Source organism: Meleagris gallopavo, chromosome 5 (assembly GCF_905368555.1).
Source record: "Meleagris gallopavo chromosome 5, MGAL_WU_HG_1.1, whole genome shotgun sequence".
Lineage (NCBI taxonomy): Eukaryota > Metazoa > Chordata > Aves > Galliformes > Phasianidae > Meleagris > Meleagris gallopavo.
Window position 1 is genome coordinate 17,845,620 of NC_139408.1, and position 24,456 is coordinate 17,870,075.

General features: G+C 34.5%; 1 protein-coding gene across 6 annotated transcripts in view; it reads right to left on the reverse strand.

The window, feature by feature from the left end:
• Window positions 1–358: 358 nt before the first annotated feature.
• LOC100541605 (uncharacterized) overlaps window positions 359–24,456 on the reverse strand; it is a 42,887-nt gene continuing 18,789 nt past the window's right edge. For 3 of the 6 annotated variants that reach the window (XM_085224525.1, XM_085224524.1, XM_085224526.1), the window contains exons 17-29: window positions 23,917–24,047; window positions 22,335–22,444; window positions 21,879–22,047; window positions 21,427–21,531; window positions 9,977–20,809; window positions 9,555–9,706; window positions 8,656–8,815; window positions 5,881–6,033; window positions 4,713–4,880; window positions 3,154–3,251; window positions 2,709–2,843; window positions 1,764–1,878; window positions 359–981 (exon numbers count right to left, since the gene is read on the reverse strand). In XM_085224525.1, the coding sequence (XP_085080651.1) occupies window positions 823–981; window positions 1,764–1,878; window positions 2,709–2,843; window positions 3,154–3,251; window positions 4,713–4,880; window positions 5,881–6,033; window positions 8,656–8,815; window positions 9,555–9,706; window positions 9,977–20,809; window positions 21,427–21,531; window positions 21,879–22,047; window positions 22,335–22,444; window positions 23,917–24,047 (12,488 nt within the window). In that variant the 3' untranslated portion in view covers window positions 359–822. The other 3 variants (XM_085224527.1, XM_085224528.1, XM_085224529.1) reach the window with 3 other exon arrangements.

A 24,456-nucleotide genomic window follows, 5' to 3' on the forward strand; every position in this document is an offset into this window, starting at 1 on the left:
TATGTAGTACTGTAGGTTTATAAGCCTGAAGTTCATCTGTTGAGCAGCTAAGTAACATTTGGCCCCAAGACATACATAAACTTAAACCCATCAAGACTACAAGGAGTGGAAGTAAATTTAAATACATGAAAAGTTACAGAAATTGCACCTCTGAAACAACAATAAAGGAACATAGGATGCTTAAGACATTTCTTCATGCCAATTCCAAACCTTGACTGAAGCTTATACTTCATCTTACCACATTACCACATACAGACCTGTGTACTCTGAAACAGCCAACGCAAACTATAAAGGCTTAAATGGTCAAAGAACATTGACTTAAGCTTATTTTTTGAATGAAAATAAAAGGAAATCAAAATCCAGTTCTTCTTTCTTTATTGCACTCTGTAGAACTTCCTGTTGTAATCAAGAAGCCAATAGACAGTAATAGCTGAATATCCCTTTAAAATGTATAGTTCAACTCTTAAAATAAAATTTATTTAGAAAAGATATCATTTACAACCCATTCAGTAGTAATCATTCATTATGTACTCACAAGCAATATTAAATAACTAGTATGCAGCAGTTTCTTTATAGGGCAAACGAGGGCAATATTTTCTCCTTAGCAAATATAATACCCCACTGTTAAAGAGCAATTCAACTTTGGGACAACTGTGATATACACAAATTTCTTACAAGAAGCTTGAGATTCACATAGTGTAACAAGAATATATACAACTGTGTCCAGTGCATAGCTTAACAGCAGCATGTGAAAAATCTATTATCTTGAATTGGCACACCATTACCTATAAGAAAATAATTTACTCAGAAAATGCAGTGTATTCAGAGAACACCAGTGAGGCACAATAAAACAATAAGATGTAGTGTAACCAGGTATGTAAGGAATAAATAGCGGGATTTTGCTCTGGAGGTCAGCAGCTTAGAACAGGTAAGACTTCGTCCTCGAAGCCATCTTCTGAAGGAAAGGGCACCTCTTTTCACCTGGTTAGGAAGCAAACAAAGTGTTCATAAATACCTAAGAAGCAATTCCATTGTAACCTAGATGTCTCTGGCACTGTAAACCTTCTAACTCTGATGCAGCAACAGATGTCACACCGTAGGACTTAAACATATTTAAAGATAAAAGAAAACAGCATTAATAAAGGGGAGTAAGAATGAACATAAAGTATTTGTATATTATGTAATTATATACGCACACTAGAGACAAAAACATTTAATTATATGCATATAAACTTTATTTAATGGCCTGATATGTAATACAATTAAACTTACAGATCTCTGGTATTTTGGTTTGAACATACGTAATGTGTAATGCGGCATGTTTTACACACCTATCTGTATCTGACTTACCATCCACAACCAGAACAGAAATAAATTTTTTCATTGCCTACTTTGCTATGTTGAACAGACCCCTCTGTAGCCTACACACCCCATGATATGTAACACAATAAAAGAGAGCTTCAATCAGCTTTTCGGATTAATGGCAGATTAAACAATTAGCTGCTTCGTGTCAGCATTTACATACAAAGAGGATAATCTGCAGTCAGCAATTCCCAGAAACTCAGAAGGGAAATCTGCACTTGAAGAATGAATGAAAAAGATAGAGAGGTAAAGCAGAGGAAGACCAAAGAAAGGAAGAGTAGCATGAAAGAAAATACTGAGCCATGATGCCTTCAGTCCTATCTGCAATTAACAATATACAACACGTGTACCACTTAAGCAGCTTATAATCTGGGCTTTTTAAAAGCTTTTAATTTACTTACCTTTCTTACAGTAACATGTTCACTAGGATTGATGATTAAGGCTTCCCTTTCATCCTCAGTTTCCATCCGGACAGTGTACTCGCTAGGTACAGACCTGTAACTGCTGACTTCAAATCTAGAGGAAAGTTAGACAATGGAATACTGAATTACCTTCTCTTCCAAAATACCAAATTCACATTAAAAAAAAAAAAAACACAAAAAACCCCAACACTTTATACATTTAAATTGCTGCAAGGAGCTCCCCATAAAAAGCAGTAAAACTTAGAGACTGATGACAACATAAGCTATTTGCAAACCACTCTCAAGGTGTTATTTATTCTGAATAATCCTCATCATTGCTAGCTGGTTAAATAGTAATTTTCAGATTATGATAGTAATGAAGATTTTAGTTGGGCAGATGACTTGTGATATTTTAAATCTAAACCCTGCCTGTACTAAAGTTGAAGTATGTACACTTCTTCTAACTTGGCAAAAATAACACTGAGTCATCAGAAGCAAGAGATTAAATTAAAAATAAAAACAATAAAAATCAAAGACCCTGAACATTTTCTTGATCCACGGAGTTAGAACTAACTTTTTAACAGTCACACATGCATTTTTTCATTGCTTCAGGTGCTACACTTACAGTTTCTATTCTATTATCAGAAATCTAATATCAACAGGAAAAATCATCACTAAAAATAAAAGGCAAACAAACAAAAAAAATCTGACAGTTTTTCAGTTCTGTAGTACACTTTGCATTTACTCTAGACTATTGTAAATGAAAACCTCAGGATGAACCTATTCAAAAAGAAGCTGAGCCACAAGAGGAAGCAGAAGAGGAAGGAGGCTTAAGCTCTCTGAATATGCAGGTTTTTTCATATTGCATAAGGGTTTAATATAACAATCCATCATATGCCTTCAAAAGAAAAAACACAAAATGTTTCACAGTACAGTACAGTTTACCTGTTACTTAGTTCTTCAGAGAGTCCAAGAGCTTCTTCTGCAGCTTCTCTCCTTCTCTTTTCTTCTGCTAGTGTTTGTGTCAGCTGTGAGAGAGCCTGCTGCACTGAATCATATTGTTGCTCAGTGTCTGCAAGCCTATAAATAAAATGAAAAATGAAATCAGTATTTTTATGTACTGAAATAGTCAATTCATTGTTTTTTTTTTTTTTTTTTAGGAATGTCCTGTTTGGGGATAAGGACTCAACTATAATGAGACTCTTTAGATTAGATTTGGAGATATTGAAATACAACCAAATAATATTTCAAGAATATAACTGACACATTTAATGTACTGTAAATCCACATCCTTCCCTTTTCCCCAAAGAGAGAGAAAAGCATTTCTTATGCACTTACAATACAGCTGTTAGAAAAACAATATTGCTAATACACACTCTTCAGTTCTGACCTTTTTCTGAGTTCATTTAGCTCCATATTGTCTATTTCAACAATAACTGCAGATCTTTCCTGTGGTGCTCCAGGGGGAACTTCTGCTCTAGTTTCATTCTATTAAAAGGGGAAAAAGCTAGTCACAATTTTTCTAGTCATAAAAAAATCTTTATTCAGTTAAAGCAGCCATGAGCAACACACAACAGGGGAACAAAACTTTCTTGTGTCATTCAATCATTAAATTTTCAAAACAACAATTTTACAAAACTAAGTCTTCTAAGTAAAAAATGACAACTGTCTCTGTGTGCTGCTGGACTTGGAAGATATGTGTATGCTCTACAACACAGCAATCTGAGCTATGTCTGAAGTGCAAGAAATACATCTACAAATGCACGCAGTAACATAACATAGTGAGCACAGTTTCCTTAATAGCATAGCTATTCTACTATCAAAATCTGAGACAAAATATCCGTGTGCTAGCATATCAAGCCATACAGACAAGCCAGTTCAAACAGAGGCAGCAGAAAAGTTCTACACTGTATTGTATTCTTTTTCTCACATTTGTGAACTCTAGACACAGAACACCCCATTATATTTTGTCCCCTTATGCTAACATCTGAATATTTGGATTAGTTACTTAGTTCTAGCTTCACAGTTTGTTGCTATGGTGTAACACAAACAGCGGAACAGAAATACTTGTATATTCAATGAGATGCAATGATGCACAAGTTGGGATCACTACCTGGACTGGCACTGAAAAAATGCGTGGGAGTAGATGGCTATGTGTACTTGCAGAACAGGTGACAATGCAAGACTGAATAAAGTAGGTCTCCCTTTTATTTTCTCCCACATAGACTATGACTAACATAAAGCAATGTTTAAATTCAGAGCTTTAGGCAGTTCAGAAGCACCAAAAACTGCACTTAAGCAGCCTCACGCTTTGTAACCAACATGTGAAGGAAACAGAACCTGAATCCTCTCTCAGAAGTAGAGATTTAATTTCTTTTTCAGTATACAGTTCTTCCCATTATTTTTGTTTCTAAAGAGGGAGGGCTTACATATGAATCCACATAATATTTTAGGGTCTTCCATTAATCAGTCATTACTTACTAAGCAAGGCAGCAGAGGAAAACGTTTTAGAAATGAAGGGATCAAAAAGAGATAAGCTTACATGTGTGTGATGGGTTGTAAGGGGTCCTGAGATGCTGAACTGATTAAATAGATCTCATTTCCCAAAATTACAAATAACTTTGCAAAATAGTTTGTGACTGCTGTGAAATTATCACTAAATCTTGCTAATCCATTGATCAACTAATTATCCTGCCAGTTGCGGCCAATTCAAAAAAGATGATGCTTCATAACGAAAATAGCATCTGTAAAGAGCTTCCAGAAAAATCTAAAAAAAAAACGAGCTTTACAGAAATAGATATCTTCAATGTATCATAGACTATTGTATCAGCAAAACAATTAAAAAACAGTAAGTAAATACTTTTTAAGTATTTATTTTTGTTTAGCACAAAAGCCAGCAAAAGCACGAGTGTAGAAAGAGCCCTAAGAATTTTCTCTATGTTCATTTACCTGAACAGTGCCCTGGAAGGATGTCACCTGCATTGTCTGATACTCCCTCTCCAATCTTAAATAACGATTCTGCAAATCAGTGTAACGAAGCTGGTTATCCCTTAGAGTCTGAGATAAAGTTTTCAGCTGGGCAGACAACACAGCATTCTCTTCTGCTGACTGCAGACTCTGAAAGAAATTATCATTTAAATTATTCAAAAAACACAATAAAGCAAACACAAAAACGATCTCATCCAGGAAATTACTAGACATGAGATCTGTTGTTGAAAGTTTGAAAGTAACTGCATACTATTTTCAGTATTGCATTCACTTTTTGGCAAGGCCAGCTTAGTAAGATTTAACTAGTTGTTTTATGAGAAGTAGAAGTAACAAAATCAGAGTATTGTCTATGTAATCAATAAGCTCAAAAGAGTAATTCCAGGAATAAAGATGTTCATCAGGAAGTTGAGGTATGTAAAAGCAGTCAACTTTTAAAACTTTCAATAACAAAACAGCAATATGGTTCTTCACTCTTTCCCAAACACTCACCTTCCCCTGTAGGTTGAGATTGCTATGACAGTTTCAAAATTTGGTTGAAATTGTTACTAGATTCATAAAATGTTCAGGTGAAGCAGTAAAAACAGACACAATCACAGACGAAATGCAACAAATCTAATTTGTTCTGAATACCAACAAAACCAAGCAGGATAAGTGCTTAGTGAATTTCCAAAAACATTTACAAACTTCTTCAAGCAAAACCCCACACATCCACATACAAATCCACTGAAGGGTTCATAAAGACACTGCGAGGAAACATTTTTGAGGTATTTTACATTCGGAGTGAGAAAACTAAAATTTTGTTCCAGCTAAGACAGCCATCTTTGTCTGTCTAATGAAAAGTACTTTAATTCAAGTTCAAGTTGAGCAATGCTCTATCAATCTCCTCAGAATGCAAATTCAAATAAACATCTCTTGGTCAAGTAAGTAGTCAGGAAGGCAACAGCATAAATGTAATACTGAGTTTACATTGCAATTTCTAGTTTGAGCCAAATGGAATGTTTGGAAGAATTCTGAGTTTTGAAACGAAGTTTCAATTATAAAGATACCACCAGTTTAGACATATTTCTATGCTTTTAACAGCTCAGCTTCACATTGACTATTTAGGATGGCAGTTGTTGCTTTAAGTTACCTTTGAATTAATCTGATGCAAATGCAGATCCTTCTGGTGCATCTCCTGAAGACAGCGCTGTAGCTCATTCTGAAGCTGATTCCTTTCAGCCAAAACATGTTTGACTTCCTCAGGGGAGTCTGCACCTCCAGCAAGAGAGGCAGTTTCTAAAACCTTAAGAAACATGAGTATATTCAGGTTAAATGGTAAATGAATTTTCTAAATAATTCAACATTAAATAATATATGGACTACATAATGATTTCCTTTAAACAGGATAATTTCCATCTTATAAGTTAATTCGACATGGAAGAAACTTTATTTACACAAAAATCTACTTCTAAATGTTTTCAATCTACAAACTTCATAGAAAAAAAAATTGCAAATAGCGTGAACCACGAAAGTGGAAAAACATAAGGGCAAATTAATTTAAAATACCTTTTAAAAATCTAGTTTCTAATTAATAATGGCATTCATAACAGGGTGAATGCAGCTGTTTTTTAAATATGAATTGAAAGTTAAAAGCCCAATTCACAAAAATAATTCAACTTTATCACTAATAAAAAAGGGCAAGGTTGTGAATATATGGCAGGCCAGTGCTATGATGTTAATCTCTAACAATGAAGGAAAGTGAGCCATCTTCAATGGTTTCTGGAATCTATTTTCCCATAAAATCATGAAATAAAGACTTTTACCAAATAAGGTACTTCATAACCCAGCAGACACTGCAGTTCAACAGCCCTTGTCTGTCATCTTGAACACACAAAAAAATGAACAGTATATGACAGCTATAAATTTTACCAGCCAAAACTTTGTTTTTAGTAAAATTAATGGAAGATGCCTTACCTCTACTTCCTTTGGTACAGAAAAAGCAAGTGAAAACATTATTCCAAAATAACACTTTACTTGAACCTTTAATGATAATCTATGAAAGCAGACAACCGGGTCTCAGCTGCTGTCTTTCTAAATTTGGCATTTTATTCCTGCCAGAAACAAAACTCCAGCTGCTTCAGGGAAAGGATAACAGTGCTTCCATTATGCAGCTCTCTCCCTTCTCCCCACAGTTAGGTTCTATTCTCATTGACAAATAATTAAGAGATTGATTTAGGCTCTTATGAATTTGCTAGCATCAAGTATATGCTGTTGTTATCAATGTAAATTACCAACTTCTTTTCTGATCCTGTTAATAACATGTATCTGAAAAGAGATTGTAGAAATCATATATCTAAAAAATGTTCACATTACCTGAAAGAGCACATATCTTTACTAGTTTTGTTTATCTCTTCATCTTGGATTCACAAGAAGTTAAAGATTCTCAGTTCATACGCACACATCCTACAGTACAATTAGACTGTTTACCTCTTCAATTTCTTCTTTAACATGAACAAATTTCAATCTTTTCTGAATTTTCTTATTTTCTGTATCATGTTTTCACTCTTTTAAAACATTTCTACTGCAATGCTTCTGTGAAGCTGAGGTGAAGTGTACTGTAACAGGCTTTGTGCCACTTTATCCACCATTTTTTCAACATCTAAAGAACTTACTTAATTAACACTGTTTTTCTTAAAGTAAGATACAAGCAAGTAATCCTGTTTGTCCATCTGTATCAATAACATCAGTTAGACAAATTTAAAATTGGATTTTAAAAAAATGTAAGATGTTCATGTCTCAAAAGAAGTTATGCTATTTCTGTATTTAGTGATTTTATATATACATATTCTTATAATCACTGGCTCAGGAAGACATAGTACACATGATATTTTCAGCTGAGAGAAAAAGGACTAAGTATAGCCTGTGCCACAGGCTGCCTGGCAGCTAATTAAGTCTAAGAGCACGCAAGGACTCAGTAACTGATAAACACATTGTTGGCACCCTACAAATAATCGTACAGCATTCTACTTCTCTTTTGAATGTGTGTCATAGGAACAAGTAGCAACACTGGTTTTATAATAGTGTGAACTGCAAATTACTCATGATAGGCAGAAAATTGGCACAAGAATTATAGACCCAAAGTTATTTTCCATCTAAGAACATAACACATTTAACCTCAGCTACTACGTAAGAATTCCTCTGAGAGTTGTCTGAAAGCTCCACCCCACTTGACTGGATAAAACTATGTGAGAAAGCTATAAATTGCTTTTTTTTTTTTTTCCCCTTTCCAATATGGATCACTGTATTTATCAACACCATGTAGGCTGTTGAATCATGCTCACGATCATTCACCAACTTTGAACTTCTTCATATTATATTCTAGATTTAACTAATCTAAAATAGCAATTTAAGGAACTTAAGGAATTTACTAACATTATCAACTCTGTAAGGAGAAAATACATCTACCTTACAGTTTAACCATAACAAACTGATACTCCTTATTGGTTAAGAATTAACAACCATCACTGGTTCATGACAGTTCTTCCCATTTTGCTTTATAACTATTCTTTTATTTCTGAAGTTTCTTTGCATGCTTTTTATCCATTAAAATGTATTGCACCAGTGAGTTTTCTCTGTTATTTTATAAACGTAACAAACTTCTTTTTTTCATTTAAAAGAAGTGGATCAATATCAACACACCTGACTCCATTTAAAAAATGTTCTTAATTATTGCAACTCACTGACCTGGTGTAGTTGTAGCTTGCTACTGGACTGGCCCCCAGAATAGTGAAATACACTCTATAGCATATCAGCCTTCACTATTTAGACTAACATACTAGATAATTCTCTTCTAGGAAGCAAACTGCAAACTTAGTACAGTGAATCAACTGACATAGGTTGATGCCTCCTGCTATATTCTGTTTACCTTGACTGGATAAATGTTGCCAGTGGAGATTGATTTTTTAACAATTATGTCTTCTTGCAGCTTCTGCAGTTCTGCAATCTGACGGTCTTTCTCAGCAACTGTCATTTGATATTGATTTCGCAGTGCTTGGGACTCTGAGAGGAGGAGGTTCTTTTCCATCCTGAATGTGAAATACAAAACTAGCTATTAAATGAAAATATACTATACAGAAGTCAATGAAAAGAATGAGGCTGTATAAATTGCTATTTCTAGAACAAGTCATGGCAATTTCTAAAAACTTACATGCAAATGTGGTACATTTTATGAGTATTCTCAATGCATATTTCCATTTGAAGACGTCTCTTCAAAATAGCATTCACAGAATTAGACACAAGGTGTGACATTATTCATTTGTCATAGGTGATAGAAGATGTGAACAATGCAGAAGCGGACATTTGAATTTACAAAAACATTCCTCACATGTGAAATGAAGATTATTTTCAATATGCAGTTGAGTCAAATCTGCAATATTTCAGACATATACTTAAAAACAACAACAAAAAAATGGGAGAAATGTTCAGGTTTATCAAAGGTAACTTATTACTGAGACAACAACATGGTATCATCCAGTACAGAAATGAGATCCCTTAACTTTAGATCCATACACTGAAGTCACCAGCTGGAGAGAAGACATTCATTCAAGACTGAAATTTTACATCAATAAAGAGATAATTAGGTAAAGATACAAGGATAACTGTAAACAAAGAAAATTGTGTGGAAGCTGACCAAGAACATTATGAAAATATTCTTCTGATAAACTATACATCATTTTCTTTGTCAGTTTATCAGGTTGAAGTCAATGAAGAATTCTAAGCAAAAACCTTATGCATCACTTGTTAATTTAACTTAAACATTTATACCTCAATCCAGCAATTTCACTCTGGTATGATGCAATCTCTCTCTCAGTTTCTGCTTGGAAGGCTTTTGTCTGATGCAATGCCTTCTCCAAATCATCAACCTTGGCCTTCAGTTTTGATATTTCAACAGTTGCAAGGCTGGCTCCTTCTTTAGCCTACATTTAATAAATATGATTAGTAAACTGAAGGAAAAGTATATAATTGAAGTTTTATTAGTACCAGAATTCTAGAACAGAATTCTTTTGCTTTGCTTTTCCCACTTGCTTTTGTTTAACAGGAAAATTTTCTAAACTCTCAAGATTTTACACATCTTGTTTAGTCATACTATGTTTTCTTAGCACTCATGTAATTTGCAAAGTCATGCATTCTCTGCTTTAAATGGAAAAAAAAAAAAAAAAAAAGCAATGTAGCCAGTTAAAACTTACCAATCTTTCCCTATCGATTTGAGGCACATCCAAATTACTTTTAAAAGAATTTAGATCATTGATGCTGTTGCAAGCAATGGGAAATGAAGCTATGCCCCCCTTTTTAGTTTCAGAAGCTACCTTCTGCTTGCTGAGTTCCTGCAGCAATTTGTCTCGGTCATCCTGAAGACTGGCCATAGCCTTGGAAAACGCTTCAATCTGCTGAACATAATTCCCACATTCAGATGAGAGCCTGCTAATCTCCAGCTCACGGGTGACAAATGTTCTACAGAGATTTTCAATTTCATCAGCAATCTGATCAACTGTAACCATATTTGCAGGATCAAAAAGTACCTTTTTCAGAAGACCATTTTCCTTGAGTATACTGACAAGATGGGATTTAAAGCTACCAAATTCAGCTTCAAGTTCAACTCCTTTCTTTTTTTCAGACTTGAGTTCTGATGTGTATTTGCTCTGAAGTATATTTAAGTCCTCTATTATCCTATCTCTATCATTTTGCAGAGCAGTCATTGCTTTGCCAAAGGCCTCGTTCTGGGATCTCAGCTCTCTATTCTGAGATTGAACTTGTACTATCATCTCTGTAAAAGCATCGGGTTCATATCCATGCTCAAGTTTCTGAAATGTCTTACTGTATTCCCCATCTGCATCCTTAGTATTTCTGCCTAGTGATTTCTGGACATCGTCAGTCTTCTGAAGTGTTTCTCCATACAGTCCATCAGATGCACTTTTTTTTTTCTGAATGCTACCACTAGCTAACAGTTTCTCTCCAGACTCAGAAACAAGTTTCTCTTTGTTTAATGATGCAATTAAAGATTCTAAATCATTTACTTTAGATACCAATTTTTTATTTTCATGTTCCAAAGATACAACAGTATCCATTTGCAGTTGACTGGATAGTTGCACTTCTTTTATTTGTTTCTGAAGATCATATTTTTCCTGTTCAAGGCCTTTAATGAAATCTAATTTTTGCTTAAGTAAGTCTTTCAATTGATGATCTTTCAGAGATAAAACTTGGTTAAGATCTTCCCTATACTTTATTAGCTGGGCATTTAGCATTGCATTTTCAGAATGAAGATCATCTATCTGATTAAGTAGTACCCTTAATTCTTGTTTCAAAGCATTATTCTCACTCGCATTGCCAACTATAAGATTGTCTCGTTGATTTATGACATTTTGGTGAAGATGCTCCAGCTCTTTGTATTTAGAAAAAAGGTCATCACGATCATTCTGAAGAGATGACATTGACTTTTTAAAAGCATCTAGTTCACTGGCAATTGCAGCCTTATCTTGACCTGCCTTATCTGCTTTCATCTGGAGATTTCTTAGTTCATTTTCCATCTTTTGACAGGACTCCTCAGACTGTTCTCTCTGTCTCTGTAGCAAATGGAACTGACGCTCATATTCTTTGATTTGTTCTCTATGTTGAGTCTGTACCTGAATCAGATAGTCAGAAATTCCATCACTTTTTGAAGAAATGAGTAAGGAAATTTCTTTATCTTTATTATTCAGCATGATTTTCATTTGCTCAGAAATGGTAATTTGTTTTTCCAACTCAGCATTAATTTTTTCCTTTTCAGCAAGAAGGTTTTTCAGTTCTTGTTCTTGTCTTGTAAAATTACTTTCCAGTACTTGTATCTCGCTTCCAGAACTTTTACTATTCTTTATGAGATGATTAAGAGAGTTATTTTCTTTAAGGAGTGCTTGCAAAGCTTCTTCTTTTGACTGAAGAGCATTCTCCAACTCTCGCTGCCTATTAAAAAAAAGTATATTTTCTTCCTTTATTTTGCGAAGCTCTTCATGCCATGGTATAATAGCAGATTTTTGCCTTAAATACAGTCCATCCTTTGTTTCCTCTCCCACAGAATATTTAATATTCAGTTCCTGAATCTGAGTCGTTTTGTCTTTCAATTCATCTTGCAGGGACATTATTCTTTTATTACTGTTTTCTATTTGTATCTCTTTACTCTGGATAGCCTCTTTGAACTGCGTTTCCCAGATTTTCATTTCAGTGATTACCCTGTCCCGGTCATTTTGAAGAGAAGACATACACTTTGCAAAAGCAGCTAAGCGTGCCAAAGCTGCATTCAAATCTGCCTGAAGCTTCTTGTTTTCAGAGTCCTTAAAGCTAACCTCCTCTTGCAATCCTTGAATCTCACTAATTGCCCTATCTTTTTCTCTCTGAAGGGCACTGTGTCTTTCCTCTAGGTTCAAAAATTCTCCTTTGTGAACCAATTTTAATTGTTGAAGATTTAGCTCCAGTTCTGTCACATATTCTCTCTTCTGGATTTCTAGTTCATCTTCTTTCCTCTTAAGTTCATTTCTCCAATTAAGATTCTCAGCTGTAAGCCTGTCTACTTCTTTCTTTGACTGATCCAACAAGTTCACCTGTGAAGACAGCTTTTCATTGAGATGGGATATTTCTTCATTCGATTTGGTAAGCTTTTCTGACATATTACTTAAATCTTTTTCAAATTTTTCATTTTTTGACTGTGACAGTTTCACAGACCTTTCCAAATCCAGGATCAGCTCCTGGAATTTTATAGAATCCTTTTGCAAATGGTTGATCTCCTGCTGTTTCTCCTTTAAGAGTTCTTGTAATTCTTTTGTTCTGTTTTTATTTCCACTATTATCTCTTTGTGCACATTTCACCTTCTCCTCAAACAGTTTTACTAGTTGTAACTGCTGTTCTTCTTTTTCTCTAATCACATTACACTTCTCTGCCTTTAATTCTTCCAGTTGCTGTAAAAGCACATTATTCTGCACTTGTGCTGATTTCATTGTATCAGTAAGATGATCAACCTCTTTAATATGATTAAGCAATTCTGTCTCAAGGAATTCCCTCTCATTCTTTACTTTGTAAGAACTCTCTTGTGCATTTTCTAATTCCTCCTGTAAGAGACATTTATCATCTTCTAAAATCTTAACTTTTTCATTTAGACTAACAATTTCTCGTGTAAGATTTTTACACTCCATGTTCAGCTTTGTAATACAGTGATTTTTATGGTCCAAAGACTTTTCAGTTTCTTTTACTTTTTCTGAAATTAATTTTCTTTCTTGTTCCTTTTCAGAGAGTTTATCTCTTAACACATTAATGTCTTTTAACAATGATTCATTCTCATATAACGCATCTCTGATTTTAGATTGCATATCATTTTGGTACACTTCCATTTGAACTTGGAGGTCTCCCAGAGCTGCTTTAGTTACAGTGATGTTATTATGAAGGATGTCATTTTCATCCTGAATTTTCTCTAAAGCCTGCTTTAAATTTTCAGAAGTTTGTTTCAGCTGTTCATTTTCCTCCATTAGCTGATTATTCTGTTGAGTGAGTTCATGAAGACGAGCCTGATGTTCTTCCATTCTTGCCTCTTGTTCACATATCTGCCTTTCTGCTTTACTCTGTAATTCATCAACTTCCAATTTCTTGGATTCACTGAGTTTTTTCAGCCGATCCTTAATCACTTCATTTTCATCAATGAGTTTCTGAAAATGTTTCTCAAGAGCCTCTTTCTCAGATTCCCCTTCCCTGAGTCTCTGAATAGCCTCTTGTTTCTCTTTTCTAGTGACATCGATAACTTGCCTCATATCTGCTATTTTACTACTGATATTCTCATAAGCCTGAAGGAGGGATTCATACTCTTGCTTTAATTCACTGTGTTTAGCCTTCCAATCTGTTAATTCAACTGTCTGAGAATCTTTTAAGGTATTTAGCTGGAAAGAAAAAGCCTCTTTTTCCTGAACTATTGTCTCCATCGTAGATTTAAGACTTTCACATGCAGCAGTGAGGTTTTCATTTTCAGCCAACAGTCTAGCATTTTCAGAAACAAGGCTCTCCTCTTCAGACAATAGAGAAACAGTATTTGAACTTTGCTTTTCTCTACCAAGCTCTAGTAATAAGCGTTCAAGCGTACTTGTCTTGTTCACCAGTTCCTCTCTTTCCAGTAACAGTTTATCAATCTGGTCTTTTAGATATTTATTTTCTCTCAGAGCTTCTTTACGCGATATTAAAGCTGCTTGTAATTTTCTTTGAAGGTGGTCTTTGGACTTCTCTTCTGCTATAGTCCTTTGTCCTTGTGGTTTAGAATCACCTACATTAACAGTTTTTGCAAGTGGCTCTTGAACAATTTCCATTTCTTTCTGGGTTTTATAGTCTGCTGCTTCTTTCAGGTTAGTTTTCCCAGAGTAACCAGTCTTAGATAGTTGAAAAGAGGTGCCTTTACTTTGTAATTTTCCTTGAAGAGAACCACCTTCTGAACAAAATTCTACCAGTTCTTTTTCAGTATCATTTTCTTCTTTAAACTCTTTGCATGACACTACAGGAGTACTTATCTCAGCCTTCTCACGTAGCAAACAAAGTTCTGTCAGAAGCTTTTTGTTTTCTTCACTGACATGCTTTAACTCCCTTTTCTTATTGATTAGTTTCAAATTCGAGTCCTCTAAATGATGAACAAGCTCCTCTTTTTCATTCTTTATTTCTTCAAATGTTGCTTTGTAACGATGGATTTCTTCTTGGCTCTCCTTTAGAGCTTTTTTTAACAATTCCTTTTCAAGATCAAGTTTCTCCTTAAAATCTTTAAGTGAAGAATGCAATGCTTCTATTTCCTCATTCTTTTCTGCAATTTCCTTATTAGCTTCCTTTCTCAGTTTCTGCAGCTTTTCCTGGCTCATCCTGTAATCCTCCTCATTCTTTTTAACAAGTATTTCTTTCTCATTATTTACACATTCCAGCACCATCTTCATGTCTGCAGTTTCAGTCGAGAATGTTTTCAGCTTTTTCTGTAGCTGCTTTATATCTTCCAAAAGGCTACCTTTACATTGTTCCTGGTACTGCTCCTGTTGTCTCATGGAGTTTAAGTCAACTGCTTTTTCTCCATCACCACCAAATTCAACTAATATTTTTCTCAGCTCTTCCTTTAACATTTCTGTTTCCTCCTGAAGCTTTGCATAACTGTCTCTTAGTTCTTCCAATTCAATATCTTTACTTGTCACTGAAGTTATTAGATTTTCTGACTCTTTAAAGGATGTAGCCTGAACCTTGTTTCTTGATTTGTTGGATTCCAAATTCTTCAGGTCACTTTCTTCTTCTCCTGTCTTAGGAGAGACAAGCTCTTTCCCAAGATGTTTTTCTAACTGATTCAAGTCAAACTCTTTAAATTTTCCTTGAAGATCTTCCGAGAGAGCTTTATGCTCCAGTTTGACATTCTTCAAGTGTTTTTGTTCATCAAAATCTGCTGCAAGTTTAGTGTCCTCTGTTCCCTCTTTCTGAAATTTTTTTACATCTTCTTCCCTAACCAAAAGATCCCTCTCTAAGTCTTCTTTTTCTTTTTTTAATTGAATTACATTAGTTTCATTGTTAGAGTCCAAACACCTTCTCTTGCCCCTGGCACTGAGCTCTTCAGAACTGGAATTTTTCAACAATTCTTCCTTCTTAACTTCGGAGTCTATCATTTCAAGAGCTATTAAGAGTTGAGAATGTTTCTCTTCATATGCACTTACTTTTTCATCAAGTATAGCTTGCATATGAGCAAGCATGTTATCCTTTTCCTCTAAAGATTTTAGGTTCTGTTCACAGATCATTTGTTTTTCAGCAATGACATCATTTAGTTTTGCAATATTGGCCTGAAGTTCCTCTAAATAAGTGGCCTTTGTCAACAAGATATCATTCAAGTCACTTATTTTGACATCTTTTTCTCTAAGCTGTTGCTTCAGAGTTCCAAGATAGGTCTCGAGATCTTTATTTTGATCTTCAACTAGTTTCAGCTTGTCTGCTAACTCCTCAACTTTCTTCAACAACCCCTCTCTTTTTCCTTTCTCTCTCTCTATTTCTTCCTGCCCACTCTTCTCTAGTTTTGTGACTTTTTGCATTAGATCTCTTCTTATTATCAATGCTGCTTGAAGTTTCTTCTTCAGATTCTCTTTTTCCTTGCCAAGTTTCTCAAGATTAAGATACATCTCCTCCTTTTCTTTCATTAAATCTTTTAAAACAGCTTCTCTGTTGCTTAATACAATCTGACTACATTCCAGCTCTTTCTTACAGTCCTCAAGTTCCTGCAACACTCTTTTTAGTTCTCCTATGGAATGATTATGAGCAGATTCAAGAGCCTGCAGTTTGCTGCTTAATGTATTCCTCTCTTCAGAAAAATTCAGCATTTCACTAGACAATGATTCCATGATCTGGGTAATAGAACAGTCCTTTTCCTTCATTTGCTGGCTTAGACCAGAAATTAAATCCTTTTGCTGATTTACTTGTGAAGTTAAGTCTTCTATGAGTTGATCTTTTCTTCCCATATCTTCAAGGAGACTTGCTACTTTTTTACCGTCAACATGCAGTTTTTCTTGACTGGTCCTTACTACTTCTTCTGATTTATCTATCTTGTCCTGAAGAAATTCAATCTGCCTATTCTTTTCTTGCAAAAGAGATTGTTGTTTACATAAAGTTTCCTTGACAGCAATCATTTCTTGTGATAGGCATTCAATTTCAGATTCATAGGTACCCTTCATTTTATCAATATCATTCTGTAGCAACTCCTTCTCTTTCTCAAGTGACTGCATACTTTTTAATTCATCTTTTATGATATCTATTTCTTTCTGTTTTTCTAAAAGAACCAGCTGCAATTGTTCTCTTTCTACTTCTTTGCTCAAAATACTGGATATCAGAGTGGAGAATTTTTCCAATTGTATTTTACCATCAGTTAGCTGCAGTTGGGAATCTGAAGTCTGCACATTCTTTTCTTTGCATAAAAGCCTACTGTTAAGTAATTGAGATAAACTTTGAGTTATTTCCTCTTTGGTAAGATCCAGTTCCTCCTGTAAAGACTGGATTTTGCTATCCTTGGATTTCATTTCACTTTCTAAACAATGCAATTGCTCAGTAAGATTTTTAATTTCTAAAGTTGCCCTATCAAGTTCCATCACCCATTTGTTTTCTGACTCAAGCAGACTTTGCTCTAGATTTTCAAATTTAAGTTCTAATTTAGAAAGTTCTTCACCCTTCGCACTAACCTGCATCTGTAACTTCTCTTTTTCAGTCTTCATCTGCAGTTGGACAGCATCTATCTGCATTCTTGAGTAATTCTCATTGGCTTCTAGTTTTCTATTCATTTCTTGGAGCTCTTCCAATTTCTTTTCCAAATGATTTTGAGATGTAACAAGTTGTGTGTTTTCAGCCATGAGTTTAGCAGCATCTTCTTGTAAAATATTTTTTTCATTCACTAAAGTCTCTACTTGGTGTTGCAGACTACCTATTAAAAGTGTGCTTTCATGGCTGTCTTGAGATGATTTGGAATTTACAGTATTCAACTGCAACTTTAGACATGCTATATTATCTGCCTGCTCAGTGCAAGTCACACGCAGAGACTCTACAGCCAATTCTTTTTGCTGTAATTCTTGTTTCCATGTACTTATTTGGTCTAGTGCTTTACGGTGTTCACTTTTCACAGTCTGAAGCTCAACTGTCAAAGAATCAATTTTCTTCTGATTAATATTAAAGCTTTCATTTTTCTCCTGAAATTCCTTAGTAAGGTTTTTCATAGCTGCACCACTTTTCTCTAATTCTACTTTGAGAATCTCAATCTCATTAGAGAGAACACTTATGTTCTTATTTGCCAACTGTAGACTGGAATCCTTCTCCTTCACAGAATTAAGCAGTTCGGCAATAACTTCTTCTTTTTTATTAAGAGCTGCATTAAACTCAGTTCTTAGTTCATACTGTGCTTCAATTTTTTCCTGAAGAGACAAAAAGGCATCTTCTTTCTCCTGGACTAGTTCCTTAGATTTTTGCAGTTCTTGTGTTAGTACATGTACTTGACTTTGGAGTTGAGAGATTAAATTTATCTTCTCTTCATCTTCCTGTGCTTTCACCTTCAGAGCATTGAGAAGAGTTTTATTTTCCGTAAGAGAGGATTCATTTTCTGATAAAGACTGATCCTTCTCTATTATTACATTCTTCTGATGTTGTACTTCTTTTTGTAAATTCACTTTTACGTCCTCCAGCTCCACTATCCGTTTCTTTAAGACAACACATTCATTCTCCTTTTCTTGAAGTTGCATCTTTAAATTCTCACTGAATAATGAAACATTATTTACAGTTAAATCTTTCTCTGAAACAAGTACTTTTAATTGTTCTGCTTCTGAAGTTAAAAGCTCTAACTGTTTCTGCTGCAAAATGGATGATTCCTGTACATCAGAAAGGCATGCTTTTAAACTAATGTATTCATCTATCTTTTGTTTTAAACATTCATCCTTCTGTGCAATTGAATCATTCAACTGTGCTGCTTTTTCTGTCAAATTTCTAAGTTGATACTGAAGGTCGGAAATAACCTCCATATTCTCAGACAGTTGAACCCTAAGTATATCAGACTCTTCAGATTTATCTTTTAGTAACTTTAATTCTTGAGCTTGCCTCTTATATTCATTTTCTTTTTCCTGCATTGTCTGTCTCAGCTGGCTGGTTTCAAAACCTAGGGTTTGTATTTGGTTTTGCAGATCTGAAATGACTTGCAAATATTGCCCTTCTCCTGCCATTTTACTATCCTTCATTTGTTGTAGCAAAACATCCTTCTCAGAAATAAGAGTTTCTTTCTTTCCTATGAGAGTTTTTAGGTTTTCTTTTTCAATCACTAGGCCATCAATTTGGTCCTTCAAAGCTAAAATACTATGATTCTGTTGGGACAAGTGTGAAGTTAAAGTAGCTATTTCTTCTGATTTTTTCATTACCACTGCATTAAGGTTTTCAATTTCTACTTTCAATTTTTCATTTTCTAGAGCTGCTGTGTGTGCTTGTTGCCTTGCAGAAGTAGTATCAGACTGCTGCTGTACCAACTGTGACTGAAGAATTTCAAATTCATGTGACTTCTTGCTCAATAGGTTTGAAAGGTCCTCCTTTTTATGCTTAAGCTCTGTCACTTCTTTGCTTACTTGCTGTAGCTGATTATTTAACACTGTACTTTCTTCAGTTTTGTCAGAAACCTGCTTACGAAACTTTTCAAGTTCTGAACCCTGACTTTTTAGAGTCAGGTCTCTTTCCCCTACCCACTGAGATAAGTTTGTTTTGTCCTCTTTAAGATTTTTAATTTCTTCCTGCAACTCTACAATATAAGATTTACTGTCTTCAATTTCCTTATGCAATGAATCGCATTGAAGGATTTTTTCTTCTAGACTCTTGCTCTTAGCTTCAAAATCCAAAGTTAAGCTTTGAACTTGCTCTTGCAGCAGTAAATTATTTTCCTTACTCTGGCTGAGCTCTTGTATTAGGATATTGCATTCAGATAACTTACTATTTAACATTTCTTCTTTCTTTGTTTCTTTGTCTGTTGCATCCTTCAGTTGAATGAGAACTGATTGCATTTGTTCACTCAACTGTTTTGCTTGTTCCTTGCTTTCAAACAACTGACCAGCTAACACGTTACATTCCTTTGTTTTCTTCTGCAGCTGTTCTGCAACTGAATTTTCTTTTTCCTTTGCAACTATTGAGAGTTGTTCAATTTCTTTTGCTAGAGTGTTTTTTTCACAGTTTAGTACTGAAAGAGTTTTTTGGTATTCAGCATCGCTAACAGATAGCTTGCTTTCCATTTCTGCCACAGTCTGGATTTTCTTTAATAATTCACATTCCTTCACATCCAGAAGTTTGGACAAATTCTCATTTTCACTGACTAACTGTTGCTTCTCTTTTTTCAATTTACCTATACTTTTTTTCAGATGTTCATTTGCTTTCACTTGCTCTGCCAATTTTGTTTCTTTCCCCTCAAGATCTGCCTGCAACTGCTTATTAGCTGAAGCTTTCTCCTGTGTCTCTATTTCCATCTTGTTAATTTGTTTCTGTATTTCACTTAATTGCTTACTAAGCTCTTCACAACATGTCTCTTTGGCTTTAAGATCTTCAGTTAATTTAAGTTTAGTCTCTTCATTTTGTTGCTCCAAAAACTCAAGCTTCTTATCTAATGAAATAATGATCTCTTGTTTCTCTTGTAATTCTTTTTTAATTGTTTCCTGTTGTTCAGCATGTTCCATGAGCTTCCTAGATAACTGAGCCAACTCTTCATCTTTTTTAGCATCTTCCAAAACTAGTTTGTTGTATGAATCTTTAATAGATTTTAACTCATTTTCAAGAGTCTGTTCTTTATTCTCTTTCTCTTTAAGCAAACTGTTCCATTTTTCTTTCAGAGTGTTATTTTCCTCAATCTGAGATTTCAAATATTCAGCTTCTTTTCTTTGTTTAGTCTCAGTTTCTTGTAGCTTTTCCGATGATTTGCTAATTTGTTCTTTCAGCAAAGTAATTTGTGACTCACACTCCATAAGATTGTTATGGTATGTGACATGATTGGCCTTGATTTCAGAACGGAGATCCTTAACTGTAATGCTGTACTCACTGATTTGTCTTATCAGTTCCTCATTTTCTTTGGTTTTAGCTTCATTTTCAACTCTAATTCTTTCCAGTTCTAGTCTCATTGTATTACTCTTCTCAGAAAGGACAGATATTTTCACACTTGTATCTCTTACATCGGCTGTTTGTACTTCTTTTAGCAAATCAGCCTCCCTTTCAGCCTTTGATAAAGCCTCTTCTATCCCCCGTATTTCTTCATTTTTGCATTGCACTTGATGCTTCAGGATGATAACTTGTTCTGAATATTCCGTCATATTCAAAGACAAAGCAGATAACTCCCTCTCTTTTTCTGCCAGTGCTTCTTTAAGATGATCAATCTCTCTTTCACGTTTCTGGAGATCTTGAATAAGTTGAGATCGTTCCTCTAAATGGCTTGTATTCAGTTTGTCAAGTTCTTCATTTGTCTGGTCAAGATCCAGCTGCATTGATTCCACCATATCATCTTGTTTCAAAGTCTAAACATCAAGAAAATAATGTTACAAGAATAATTCAAAGGTATATTAGAAGGAAAATGGAAGATACACTCCTTATGTAAATTTAATATTTAGGCTAATCCATCACTCACAAACAATCCTTGAACTAATGACTGTATGGAAACTGTTGAGTCACAGCCTGAACCACTGATTGATCACCTGAAGCAAGGACTGGGTCAGCCATGGGAGTACAGGTGAAGGCAATTCACCTGTGTGGCCAGAAGACCCCATTTAAGGGCTGACTAGCACTAGGGAAGGATCTCTTTCTGGAAATCCCTTCTTTGTGGAATCTTTCATCCCGAGCCTGAATGTTTGAGTATGGGTGAGCACTCCTTCTCTGTTAGTTTCTTTCCATTTCTCCATGATATTCTTTCCAACTGTAACACTGCGATACTTTTATCAACTGTAACAATGACCTACCCAACAGTACAGTCACAAGACAATAATGTTATATTTTAGATCGTTTTAGCATACAGAAAGGTCAGTGTATAAGATCTACAGTATAATTAATGCTCAAGGTTGTTGGGTTTTTTTTCCTCACATTTAAATGAACCATTTCAAAATATAAGGAAGTTCCTTATTTTCATTTTATGAGTTACCTTTTCCTTCAGTGTAGCAACTTTTTCTGTTAGATCACTGATGACTTTTTTCTGCTCGGCGTTCTCCACTTCATACACACCGCATTTCTTTAAGGCTTCTTTCAGCTTAGTATTAAAAATAAAAATTTATATCACAGGAACATATTTAAAGTGTGATGCTAGAGTTATAAGATTGAACTTAACTAAAAGTGATATGTATATAATGAAATTAATTAAGACAACATTTCACTCAAAAAACACAATACATTCATGCAAATCTCTGTGGTGTGGCTAAGTAATCATTACACCCAACTTTAAGCAAAGTAATTACATGATGTGAACAAAGCTGCAATGAAACAAAAGAGCCAAATACTTTGGCTAGAAAAACAGGAATTTTACTTCTGGAATACAAATTAAAAGTTAAGGCCAATGTTCACCAGTTCTAATAAATTATATACTATTTAGTAACTTACGTTTTGTTCATTATGCACAAACTTCTCTCCTAGCTCTTTGTTCAACAGATCCCTTTCTTGAAGCAGTTTTCTCAAAGTTTCAATTTGTTCTAGTTTTTCTGTTAAGCTTAGCAGTTTTTCTTCTTTTTCTCCAAGTGAAGTTTCAAGGAAGCTATTTTGGTCACTCAACCTGATAAGAAAGCACATTTGTAGACCTTTGATAACTAAATTCCATTTTGAAAACAAAGTTTGCTTTAGGCTTTCCAGATTTATTAGCCCCCAAACTGTGTTCCTAAAAGAATAATCATTTCTACAATTTCCATTTAAATTTCCAAGTCCAAAAATATCCTGACTGCAATCAGAAACAAGTATCAAGTTTACATGTTTTAACAGATGACACTTCTGGTCCATTAGAAATTTAAGTTTAAAGCAAAGAAAGCAAATATTCAATGGAGTTATAAAGAGCCTTTCTTTTACCCTTTTAGCTGCTCATTCAAGCCAGAGATCAGAATTTGATGCTTTTCGGCATCTCGAATCTGTTGATTGCGTAACTGGGTGAGCTGACTTTGAAAACGTTCATTTTCATTCTGCAACAAAAAGTTAATCAAGAGGATTACTGCACACATAGAATAGCATAAGAGAACTAGAGTTCCAAAAACCTGACTCATTAGAAGATTTGCATTTTATGTAATAAGAGACTGTTAGCATATTAGCACTCATCAGTTCAAAATACAACATTAATATCATAAGTTCAGATAGATGCAACCCACCTTTCAGAAATACTTCCTACAGTGATGCTATAATAGAATGAACTCAAGAATCGTTGCTCTATACCCAAAGCAACACACACACACTGTGTTAAGGCATCTTATTCAATAGGGGAAGCTACAGCTTTGAAAATACACTTTCCTCATTGATTTGAAGATAATATTAAATGGGCAACTTCTTAGCATGTTTTTTTTCAACTGAAAAAATCTGCAGGAGACTAGATTAGCATACAGGGAGTTGCAGAGAAAAGAAGAAAAAGAAAGCAAGCTCCATTCACACACTTAAAAAAAAAAAAAAACAACAAAAAACAGTGCAAATGCCCTACTCTAGTCAGATTCACAGCACCCATTCAAAAATAAAACCACAAAAAAATCTAATGGCAACCAAAAAGCAAAACACATATTCAGAACCAACATCAAAAAGGACAAACGTGGCAAACTTGTCACCTCTAATGAAAATAAGCTAGCATTCTGGAAGAGGCAGAACACACCTGTACCGCCCTCAATAGCTGCCCTTCTTCCTTTACATCAAACGTTACCTGTATCAAAAGGTTTTGTTAAAAGATTCTCAGATATTAATAAGTTTGTTTTTACCTTAAATTAATTATAAATGAATAAATAAATAGGTGCAACTTAGCAGGTAAAGAATACGAACAACGTACCAAGCTAGAGGAGCATGAGAAGACCTCAGTTTCATCATTTTGTGGAAAGTAGGTTTAGGAAGTATTGAACATAGTAACTTAGCAGTCAGGCAATACCATAAAAGTATTTAAAAACTCCGATTTAAGTATTTATGTTACTGTTCTGGTGCATTCACTGATTGCAGCATAGATTAAAATATCTGTTATGTATTTATATTATGAATATATTATGTGTATGTGGTATGTGAGCTATAACTATGAATTAAGGGATGTGAGAGAGACTTATTTAGTAGTAAAAAAAAAAAATTCAGCTCTTGTTCTTTTAACAAAGGCATCCTACAGAAAGTGATAAAAAATATTTTGACCTTTACCATGTTTCTGCAACAATTAATGAAGCTTACTTCCAACCAAGTTTTTTTTATGCGCTGACTTCTACTTTTACTGAATAGAAGTGACAGGTGTAAACTTTAGAGCATAAGATAGCATGTGTAGACTCTCAGCCAACAGAAACTATAAAATAGGTTTTAGGTATTTGTGCTAGCTGCAAATTTACACTTTTGTGCTACTGTAGGCTATAGTTGTAAGAATATGAAGAGAGAACTAAACGATTCTCTTAACAATAGCAGTTTTTAGAGAAGTGCAAAAGCTCACCTGAAGAGCTTCCATTCTACCTTGAAGCTGCAATCTATCTTCCAAATCCTGACAACGTTCTTCTAGAAACAGAATTTGTTCCTGCAGTTGATTTCTTTCCAATTCCAACTCTTCAACTACACTCCGTAAGCCTATTTAAGTCAAAGAGGAAGAATTATCTCAAGAAAGATCTATTAAAAAAATAACTTTCACCTTTATATTCACAATTTTTGGCATTGTTGGGCACAATTAGATCTCAACCACTTCCAGTGGAAATGCTTGAGGTCTTGTACATGCAAATATTAAATGATAAACATACCCATAACTTTTCAAAACCTAAAATCTACTTGCAAAACTCAGTAACTCATAGAGAACCTCGCAGAAATATTTTAATCAATATTGTGTCCCAATTAATAATAAGGGTGATGTTACTTTAATCATAAGTTAATATAATTACAAGGTCAGATTTTAAGCTATATTAAGAAAGTAAACTGGTCTATATCAAAATTTGCAAGTGCATCTACTGCATTTTACTAACAACACATACTAGTAGCTTATACC